Consider the following 12,377-nt stretch of genomic DNA (forward strand, 5'->3'; position numbering starts at 1 on the left):
GCATATTTGAATGCTTCAGGCATTACATACAGGATTAGTCTTGTCTATTATATTTTGCCTGAACATGCCGTTTATACTCACTTATAACATTAGTCCAACTGCAAACTGCACAGACCCAAATCTGCCATTGCAAAATGTGCCGGGAGATCTGGGTCTGTGCAGTTTGTCCAGAGTAATCAGTAGAACAAACATAGACCCTGACCTGAAAGTGCATTATGCTATGGCAGATCAGGATATATGTTGTTTGAAGTTGGACTCAACTAATAGGTGAGTATTTATGGTACCTGAAAAGTGAAACTGATTTCACCATGTCATGAATCAGTACCTATCTCATTGTCCCCACTGAAACCATTGATATTCTCTCCAAATTGAGAACTGAGCATAGTGCTTAGTTACCACATAGGCATAACACAGTAGCAAACAATGCTTTAAAAATAAACATTTGTGCTAATTCAGTAGCTTCTGGTACCCTCTGGTATGCATGATGTCATGATTTTATTGCCAACCATTCAAATGCAATGCTCATGAAAGTCAGTGAAGTCAGAAGCTATTTCAAACACAAAATCAAATACTGTTCCTAATAAAGTTATGAAAAACGATGAGAATAAGATATTTATCTATTATTTCATCTGAAAATAAAATGGGATATGATTTATATTGATCTGATGTCAACAAGTGGGTTTTTTAAATACATATTTTCAAGAATAGGTTGCCTATAATCAATTTTGCCATGAATTCTATTAACACATTTGTGTAGTGACTTTTTCGATTCAAGACAGAAAGCTTTAATATTTTTATAAAGTATGAAGCAACTATCCTGATGCATATACTGAATGGCATTAAGAAATTTAATTTCCAATGTAAGCACGATTTTTCATATCTATACAGTGTTAATCATCAACTTATATATTGGTAGAGCCATACACTGTTGGGCTGAGGAACTGTGACTGAGGGAGATAATCCATGACTGCCACATGGACAAAACTAGAGGCATTGTTGATGATAGACACAATGGCATCACTGTCTGCGGTACGACCAGACGCACAGAATGGAGGAGGTGAACTCTGGAAAATAATATAAGTAGTAAAATCATGACAGGGTTAAAATACAATATTTCAAGAGTTCAGGCCCCTTAATCATGAATCTCAACTTGGATGCATTCTCAGACTCAAATATTATTACTATTAATCACATCATATTTGTTATATTTGCATAAATAATTTCCCATATTAAAAAGTATTATTCAATTAGCATCGATACTCACTTATAAATCGAGACCAAATGCAAACAATAAAAATCCTGACCTGTCAAAAGCATAATGCGCCTGCAGATCAGGGTTTGTGTTGTTTGTTCCAGTGATTATTCCTAACAAACTGCACAGACCCAGATCTGTCAGCACATACAACTGCACATCTGGGTCTGTGCAGTTTGCATTTGGACTCATAAGTGAATAAATATGGTAAACAGATAACAGCTGTCAAAACTCAAGTATGTAAATTTGTTTTGCCTTTATTAAAAATCAAAAATTGAGTTTCAGTGTGCACTCAGGTTAAGGAGCTTCATGAATACAGGACCTGGTCAGCAAAAAGGTTTGAGGATACTGTTAATTCATTATTCATGGGGTACCAGTTTTCATCGATTTTGCTTTTAATCCTGACCAAGAATTTAAAGTAATGACGCAATATCAATCAAGCTGATATTCAAAAAAAAGCACACACATACACATATGCCCAATCATTGTTTTCTATGGTAAAGAATCATTAGTTTGTGTGATTTGTTACAACTCTATAGTGACAAAGTAAGAGAAAGAAGCAAAACCAACAAGTTTTGTAAAAACTTAACAAATAATTTACTTATCAAAGTTATAAATGAAAATGTGAGAGGGACTTATGGTATTATGAAGTGAATCCAAATTAATCCTGATAAAGTTCTAAGAAAGTCCTAAAGAATGATAAGTTCCATATAAATTTAAAAACTGGAAATTTACTGGTCTGTCAAGAATTGTGACATTGTCAAGACAGTGTCATCTAGAACTCCTCTGAATAATTCACAAAAGTTCCAGAATAATATTAATCCTTTACCTCATGCAAGCGCCTTTGGATGCCTCTACTCCATTTGCATATAAGCGCCTTTGGACGCCTCTACCTGATTCGCATACAAGTGCCTTTGGATGCCTCCACCCAATTCGCATACAAGCATCTTTGGACGCCTCTACCCGATTCGCACACAAGCGCCTTTTGACGCCTGCTGTAAACATCAGCCATTTTGAGCTGGTTTTCCTAGCGCCACCCTCGGGGAAACCCCCTATTAAATACTACATTCATTGCTGTGAATGACCATTGTGTCAGATCACGTGGTCACTCTTTATGCTCTGGTTGAAATCTGCTATTTAAAGTAACTGGGTCGTATTCTCCACTCTCCAAAATGGGGGTCGCAGATTTTGTTCAAAACTTACAGAGTTTTCACGATTAGAATCACAACTATAAAAGCTTCAATAACTTATGTAAAGGCTCTGATACTGATGTAGGCAGAAATTAGTTTTTATAAATTATCAAATTCAGATGATTTAGTGATGTAGACGCAGACAAAGAACTTGTAGATTTCGAGTATGAGAAATGGCAGCTACGGTTGATCACACGGCTTCGCTGACTTGACGGCAAATGAGTTCTCCCAAGATTTTAAAAGCACATACAAAAAATTCCACGAAAAATAATTACACAGCTATAACGATCAGACTTTACTCTTAAATTTCTCCATACATAATAGATGTCTACCAAAAATGTAAAATGGTTCAAATTGCTGTTAAACTTAACATACACTACACTGCTTAACAGTTAACAGGCAGGCCTATGTGTATGGAGTCGAATAGGTAACATGTGTTCTATTTATAGTGCACTGCACTGGGTAATTTTGCTACATGTGTATCGAAGGGCTAAAAAGCTATGCACTCTATGAGATAAAGGGTTAAAGTCCAAACAATGAGCATTTTCTGTTTCCACTGAACAGTCCAAACAAATGTTTTTCCTCTCAAATAATATCTAAGTACAACATAAAACATGTCTTTTAACAGGATAACAAGAACTGAGGATGACTCCAAAATCAGAATGAATCTGATTACACAGTTCCCGTCTACCCCGACGTGATGGCTCTTACTACTTATTTTAATTTGAAAATGCCTATTCATGTGACCTTGTCCAACCAACGAGAAGTTACTGAATTATTCTAGAATCATCTAAACCCCCATAAACCAATGCAAAATTAATCCAAAGGTGCTATTAAGTATTATTAATAAGATTATTATTAGTAATTGTCAACAAATATGTAAGCATCGTTTAAAGATCCTATATAATTTTATGTTCTTAACAGACTCAGGTCACATAGGCAAAATCTAACTAAAGATGTTTGTGTACAAGTTACAACCATGAATAAAAATTACAAAAATTAAATAAAAGCATGAACCAAGAGTTGCATAAAAAACCATAAATATACTTAACAGCTTGTTTTAATAGCAGCAGTATTTATACTACCATGAAATATACATCATGATACATTTATGAAATATGAGGAACGATCAAAATTTAAATTCACGTGAAAATTTGAAGGCCCAAATGGGATGACTCTATCTTGTGCTATAGTAATAAATGCCAATATTACCATCAGTTTGAATACTTCTTACTTCGCAAAATACATATTATATCCATTTATAATAATTAATACTCACTAAAACTTTAAAACAATCCAGTGAAATTAGGAAACATCAGGACATTAACAACAAAAAAGTTAAATGTTAATTACAGTCAGCACCTTTTTTAGGAACATGTATTCTTGAATAATGTTAGTTACTTGTCATTCATGAATAAATATAACAATGTATGGATTAGTCTAATTTAGTAAACAGTGACTGTATTCTATAATTATACCATGAGCTGTGAAACCATCCTATGTGTGGTGGTATATGAAATATGGTATTTCAAAGAATGAAGGATGGTGATTGGCTGAAAATAATTACCAGAAAAAAATTAAGATAATTTTCTGGAATAAACCTATGTTTGGGTAAATTGTAGGCAGCAGTAGGCTTGAACCATAACCATTTCCATTTTATCTGTGTTGCCTCAAAGATATTACTGGATATAAAGAGGATGATTCAAACCAGGTTGGATTTTTCTAGTGGGCATATTTTAAAAATATAATGTCAGCAACATATCATTTTCATAATTTCAAAAGTTTCCTCTTGGATAGAATGTTCTTAGGATTCAAGCATGTTTTGCCAATTATACCACAAAGTATAGCAATATGGCAAAACATTAATATTACAGTTTTGGGAACTGAATTAGTTGTCTGTGTGCAATAACATTGTCTGATTCAAACATCTGTCACTCTGTAAATTATAACAAGAGCCCCTCAATGGGACATGATTGACTGGTGGAAAAAATTCCAGGAATCCAAGATAAGACAGTTTTTTCATTTTAACTGCTGAGTGGTGAAACCATTTCTGGCATTCTTGAGCAATAACAAGATTTTCAAGGTCGCCACCATGGTGCCCATGTTGGATGTAAAATTGGCATCCTAAATCCTTTAGTGAAAACCCTACTGTCCATATGACCATCCATCAAGCAGGTGTAGTGATAACAAGATTTTCAAGACCATCATGGCAACCATGTCAGATCAGTATCATTTTCATTTCAGACAAATCAGACATCTTAATAGGTCTTCTGGTGAAAAGCACATGGTCAAATGAACATCCATTCAAAAGGAGTAGCTATACCTAGATTTTTAAGATAGTCATCTTTGTGGCCATATTGCATGCAAGACTGACACCATTTTCATTTAAGACAAACTATACATCATACGAAGTGTTGTGGTAACTTCCCCATGATGAGATAGATGACCATCAAATCTGGAAGAGTAGCAGTAACAAGACTTTTAAGATGACCACCACGGTGGCTGTATCAGCATCATTTTCATACAGGACCATCATGACACCCTAAGAAGTCTCCTGGGAAAAAAGCCATATCTATATGACTCTGTTTGGGACAAGTAGATATAACAAGATTTTCAAAATGACTGTCAATGTGGATTGGAAGCCAGACTGGCACCGTTATCATAAGAAGTCTTCTGGTGTAAATCACATAACATATTGACCATCCATCCAGAATAAAGAGTGATATTAAGATTTTTCAAGATGACCACCATGGTGGCCATATTGGAGGTCAGATCTGAACCATTTTTATTTAGAACAAACATAAGACATCATAAGAATTCTGGTGAAAACCCCATGTTGCCATGGTAACCATGCTGAATAAAAGACATGCACCATTTTCACTTAGGGTCAACTAGACATTACAGTAATACCTCGAACATTCGCGAGGTTAGGTTCCAGAACCAGTCGCGGATCAGGAGGAATCGCGAATGTTTGGTACGAGTCACTAAAAATGCTAACAAATGCTTATTTCTAGGGTTTAAACCCTAAACAGGACCCAAATCATGCTCCCAAAGCACTTTAATTTCATTTAACAGTTACCTTAATACATTACCCTTAAAAAGAGAAATAAATGGTTGACATAAAAATAGAGTACAGTATCGCCTAATGGGTATTTGCCACACTAGCACATTTACAGTACGGTACATGTATACTAATATTACCCCTATACTAATTCATTGGCTGCCGTTTTCTTTGGCACTCATAGTAAGGTAAAACCAAGTAACGAATGGGACTGTAAACTTAATGACTGACGTTTTCTTTGTCATTGTCAGGAAGGTAAACTAGGTAAACTTCATACGTCACAAAAGTCATATAACGAAGGTACAATTCAATAAAATAAAGAAAACATGTACGCAGAGGGTACCAATGAAAATTTCGCGAATCCGTGAATTCGCGAATCCAGAAACGTGAATGCACGAGGTATTACTGTATATAAAGTCTTTCAGTGGAAAACCCATGTTCATATGAACAACTGCTCTGGAGTTGTGATAACAATATTTTCAAAATGGTCACTGTGGTTGGCATCTTGTAAGTCCAAGCAGCACCATTTTCATTGATGATAAATTACATAGGATGAACTAGACTTTGAACTGAATGTGTAATGTGTCAGCAATTTTCTAGATTAGAAGTAGCAAGTACAAACATGTGACAGATGGATGAAAGACAACTGGTCATCCCATAAGATTTTCTGGTCAATAGAGCTAAAACATATTTTCAATGCATTTAATAAGTTTGCTGATCAAAAGTACAATTAGCTAGTTCATTGAGCAAATGGAAAAGAGCACAGAGTTATTACTAAATATGATTAATACATATAAGTAATGGCTGAATAAATAATTGGCACATAAGCCCATCTTTCTCAAAGCCCATTCTAATCACATCTGTCTGAAATGACACTTTTTCATATTTAGAGATAATCTATTTTGCATGAATTAGCTTATGGGTAAATATCTTCAGGATTGAGACTTGATTTGAGATTCATTTCCAATGTCCTACCATTCATTTAACTTTGCAATTTGCTTGGGCCACAACAGATAAATCTGGGTGTTTCATGTAGATGGCACAAACACTGGTATGATGTCATTTTCTCTTAAATGAGAACAGACTCTCCCTACCATGTAAGGCTGCAATGTTCACACATTTAAATGTTTAAATTTATTTAACTGCCTGTAAATGTTTACAAAATTGGCAAGTGTTTAAATGAACATACACTTTAATCAGTCTGTGTCTCTACTCCTAACCACTCTTATTAAATCACGTATTTCTACATCTCTCTTTAAGAAGACCTTTTTGTGGGATTTTTCTGTTAATTATTTTCTTAAAGACTGTTTGACTTTCACTTTGAATGTGGCATCACTAGGAAAAGGCAAAGCTGACAAGAACTGGTTTTACCGCACATTACACAGGTTACTGATATTGCTGACAAACATTTCTTTAAGCAAAGTTACCTTACTCTGAAAAATACGTTTAATGACAGAACCTTTGGTGAGTAGCATTATATGTGAAAGAAACACTGTTTCCAGTTGGTAAGATAATGCAGAGTTCCTTGGTCATTGTAGATTTATTAAAGCGTTCTACTTGGTCAAAAGTGGGATCATTTATACAATCCACCTACCCACTCGAAAAACATGGCTTGCAATTATCCTTACCTGTTTAATTTTTATTCTAGAAAATTCAAACATGTCATTATTAGCCTCTGCTGCTGTGAGCTTTCTGTACCAGGCTATGCATTCTTCATGCTTGAATAACAATTCCCCTCTAAACTTAATTTGAAATATTTGAGTCAATATTTGTTTTCTCTCTTTATGCTACTATGAAAAGAATTGTGGCAGAGTTTTTGTTCAAGATTTTTTCTTCTCTTTACATTTTCTAACCATGATCATTGACAATATATTTTAATTGGTACCCAAGGTAATCATATTCAGTAATACTTTTCTATCAGACAATGAAATTGATCATCTTATTCTTTTTTTGGCAATGAGTGTACTCTATTCCGTAAGCCAGCCTGGGACATGCTAGATTCAGTCAGTAAAAATCAACTGAAACAATCTTTTATCCTTATTTCCTGGGGCATTTTTATGTGCCCTATGGGCAGCATAAAAAACTACTTTCTTGCATAAGGGATGAAAAATAAGGGTCAAAGGCAAAGATTAATATGAATTCTGTGCATGTGCCGTAATAAGTCATGTTGCATTATTGATTTTATTTATCATGTACATATGTGTAGCAGTCAGCCTTAATATGGGAAAGGTTTAGTTTTGAATTGGACTGTTTCGGTTATTATCTACTGTGCACACATTTATACATTTTGGTAAACATTGTAGCCTTACCAATATGTACTTTAAAAAATGTCAAAGAGCCCTACTACCTTCTAATAAGACCATGTAAGGTGCAGTGAGCCAGGTACAAAGTCTTATTTGTCTCCCATTTTCCAGTGTCTAATGTCTATAATGTTGTCCAAGGGCAGTGTATTTACTTATGTAGATACGACAATTGCATTCTTCGTTATTAGGCACTATACAATGTACTGCAATGTAATGTCAAAATATCTTTGATGTGATCACACACACACACACACACACACACACACACACACACACACAGAATAGTCACCAAAGAAAACTGTCAGGAAGCATTCTCAGAATAAATAATAATGCTGCCAGAAGTGGCCTGCTGGAAAATTGAGGTTCATTAGGGGTGAAATTTAAATGAATATATCATCACATTTTGTTACAGTAGTCCCCCTCTTATAAGGCCACCCCTAATGCAGAAGAATGTACCATACAATATATCTTACATCACTATACAAATGGGGAAAGTGGTGGCCACCAGTGACATACAAATGAATTTTCTTATCAGCATAATGATACAAGATATTTTAAGAAATGTTATATATTCCTGTAGATTAGACCCTGTGGAACCTAAATTCTTTTCTTGCTGGCCTGTCATTAACTGCAGTGAGAACTTGTCATATTATAGATGTGAACAGAGTAACAGACTTTTCTCTATTTGATAACATCATCATCAGCAGATTTGGAGGAAATGATGTTAACAACAACACTGATACTCAACAAATTGAAGACAATTTTTACCCCATTCTGAATAACATCTACTTGGACAACCCAGCTTGTAATGTATTCATTTGCACAGTTTCTCCAAGAATTGACACTGATGTTCAATACTGGAATGCCTTAACAGAGTACCTATGCAATGAATGGGTTTGCCACCAAAGATCAATAATTTTTGACAGAGAATTCAATAATCACAATTGGTTAAACCGTATTAATTAGCATTCAATTTTAAAACAAAAATTTATATCTGAGACTGAGTAAATATGCACTGACATAGACTTTAGTGGGAGCATGTTGTTACAAAATTACAAAATTAGAAAGTCCAAATATAACTGTAGCATATTGGCAATGATGTTTTTTTAATTGTGTGTGCAACTATGCACATGTACATAAGTATGCATATAACAGAGGGCCACAGGAAGAATTAGTTCCATGCAACTAACTTTCACCCTCACTACACAGTCATTATTATTATTATTATTATTATTATTATTATCATTATGCACAACATATATTTTTCTGGGTGTTTCCAGACATGGTAATTACGAATACCTTGAAAATCTGAAAGAATACTTAATTTTGCCTCAGTATACAGGAAAGAATAAATATATAGCTGTAATGAGAAATGTCAATTATTTTATATAAAATCATACTGTTTTCAATTCCCTTCTCACAATTTGTATCATTTGATTGTCGAAGGCATAAAGGCTACAAAACCAGCCTAAACTCTGACTTTAGTAAACATGATATCATGATTGAACAATATTTAACATCCCCTTCAGACTTTTAATTGAAAATTGTTCTGATACAGAATTGCTCAGATACAAGAATAATCTTGAATTTGTTGCAAAACTGTAACAAATTTCAAACAGAGAATTACACACAGAGATATTTTTAGCATCCAGTTTCCTGGAAAGCAAACCAAATAATTACTGATTTCATGTACTTTATTTATTCCAGTCATGAGAAATAAGTCTTTCTTTACTGGTGAATGAATGTTTCTCTATAAAGTTTCTATGAAATTAAACCAATTTCTGTTAATCTGATTATTCATAAGATCCCTGTTTAAGTAAATTTCAGTGCACCATGTTGGCACATTTCAAATACTCTTTTGTGGACTACACACTATTTTTGACACAGTTAAGAACAAACACACTGATCTGGAAGAGAACAGAAATGGAAAAAATGTGGTAGCGTAAATCTTCAAATAAAACTGGGGCTTTTCAAAATTGAAAATTGCATTTGCCCGGAGAATTTGATAGGTTTCAATTTGAAGTGATTCACAGTACTGGCATATTCTATAATTTTTCTATTTTATAAGAGCACAAATATTTTCTCTGCACATCTATTAGAAATTGAAATATGTGTGTACAAAAAAAAGAGAAGAAAGAACTGATAGCAAAATATGATTATATTAAGCTCCAGATATGAAATACTTTAATTTTTGATGACAGATATGAAATACTTTAATTTTTGATGACAGATATGAAATACTTTAATTTTTGATGACAGACAATAAACTGTAACAAGGTAACCAATGCTGCATGTCATTGCTAAAACTTTATTGTTAATGTTTAAAGGTCAGAATAATTGCTCTCCTTGATCTTTTGTTTTTAGCTGCCTGAAACTTGCCTACTTGAAAAAAAAATGATTGTCTGGCATCATGGAACAAATTTTACATTTTGTTGAGCTAATTTTTCCATCACTTGCCCAGCATTTTCTTTTTTACAGAAGAAGGAAAACTCCAAATTTTGTGCATTTTATAAAAATCTGATGTCCAGGAAAACAACATCATTCAGGAAATTTTTCTAATTTTGATTGTGGGTATAAAAAACATTGTTAAATTCCTTTCCATTAAAAATAATTACATAAACCTCTACATCTTGATTCTCTGTCTCTTCCCCAACATCAAAAACTCATCTCCAGAAGATGGATAAAACCTCTAAAAATCTGTTCTTGCAAATTTTATCCAGAGGTCTGAAGTGTTTATTATGAACAAATTTGGGATGCCACCATAACACCTTTCACAAGCATGGATTTAAAAAATTATACAGATAGCAGCAGGGAAGTTCTACAGACCAGACTCCCAGACCAAAATAAAGCTTCCTACGAGAACTTTCTCCGTAGAAGCCTCAGATTTCAAAAATAAGCCTTCCCACGAAAATTAATTTGCGTAAATTCGTCACCGAGTGCAATTTTTGTGAGCAAAATCAATGATTCTGGACAAGTAAAAAACAAAGATTTTGGGGGGGGGGGGGAAATTTATTCTGGTGTTTTTTTGCACAAAGGATTTGGCTGCCAGTCTCATGAATAAATTTGATCGAGACCGATTCGATATCAACTACGCGGATCATGAAGATTAATCGTGATAAACCCATGCGGTGTTGCCTGGGCGCGGCTGAAGAAATTTTTGAATTTGTTTATGTCCATGTCGCCATTGCACCAGGTCTGATGAATATTTCTCAGCGTGTGAGTATCAACGCCATTGAAAACTGATAAGATATTGCAATTGTCTCTAATAACTTTAGGAATTTGCGTATATCGCTGCATCACGTAAATAACATCGGTGTTCTTGTGTCGGCCACGCGAAAATATCCTAGCCAGATTAGTTTGCTTATCCAGCATAACATCATCGAATACGACAAGATTATTAACATCGCCATCTAAATTTTCCACTGATGGAGCTTCATTGATGTCTGTGATAAATTTGATTGTGCCTTCGTCGGTATTGTCGCTAAATTCCTTTAGTACTTGATAACAACGCTGATCATCAACGGACGGTGCAACCAAATACAACTTATCCCATTTTAGCCATCGCATTATCAAATTTAGCAATAACTGCGTCTTTCCAGAACCAGACGGGCCAATAATTATCATCCTTATCGAATTTGGTAACACCGCGTTGTGTTTCACCTGCTCGCGTTTCTTCGTGGCTGAAAAATCAATTACATCCATGTTACTAGAATATATGGATCTATATTGTGTTAAGTGTCGCACGCGCACAGCTACGATAAATCCAACCGAAATCGTCACACGCAATAACAGGAACGCAATTGCAGGAGAATGCGAAGTTTGTAGCACGCGAAAGTTTAAATTTGTAAAAAAAAAACTAGAAGAACCGGAGGAGACATTGCCGCCTCCATGAAAAATCTACCTGGGCTGCCTTGGGCAAAATATCCCGGAGAAAAGCATCTGCCAGGATACAATTACTGCAGACCCGGAACAAGACTCGATATAAGACTCAACGATAATAATCAACCAAATCCCGGCGAAGATCCAGTAAACGCCATCGATAACGCGTGTTACTATCACGATCTTGCGTATCGTAGCGGGGATTTACAACAAAGACATCTCGCTGATATTAGGCTAATTCATGCAATAGACGTGATTCCTGACAAAAGTTTCAAAGAAAAATTGGCAACTTGGTTGATAAAAGGCGCAATGAAAGGTAAATTAGTATTCGGTGCTGGTAAATAATAATGGAGCAGATATATTATTCTCCGCGAGGATTCTGGCGAGGAAAATCAGCAATTACCAAACTCGCCAAGGCCGCTAAAGTAAAACAATCCGTTGCTGAATCGTGGCTATCGAAACAGGCAGTCTGGCAAATATATCTTCCTCCGCCTAAGAAAATACCATATGCGAGTTTCTCCGTCAGCGTACCCAACGAAGTTCATCAGGCTGATTTAATGTTTCTTCCTTACGATACCGTCAACGGAGTCACATATAAATATGTCTTGACAGTCGTTGATATCGCCAGCAGATACAAGGAAGCCGAGCCGTTATCGAATAAAACAGCAACGGAGATCGCTAAGGCGTTTAGC

The 12,377-nt window shown here is 35.0% G+C and overlaps 1 protein-coding gene across 4 annotated transcripts in view; it reads right to left on the minus strand.

Moving 5' to 3' along the window:
* The window catches only part of LOC149808129 (5'-3' exonuclease PLD3-like), a 68,736-nt gene that overhangs the window by 16,723 nt on the left and 39,636 nt on the right, over nt 1–12,377 (minus strand). For all 4 annotated transcript variants that reach the window (XM_089973693.1, XM_089973676.1, XM_089973686.1 and 1 more), the window contains one exon: nt 925–1,064. In XM_089973693.1, coding sequence (XP_089829819.1) covers nt 925–1,064 — 140 coding nt within the window. The remainder of the gene's footprint in view (nt 1–924; nt 1,065–12,377) is intronic.

The sequence above is a fragment of the Sinohyriopsis cumingii genome, chromosome 1 (assembly GCF_028554795.1).
Source record: "Sinohyriopsis cumingii isolate HCF-2022 chromosome 1, ASM2855479v2, whole genome shotgun sequence".
NCBI classification, from domain to species: domain Eukaryota; kingdom Metazoa; phylum Mollusca; class Bivalvia; order Unionida; family Unionidae; genus Sinohyriopsis; species Sinohyriopsis cumingii.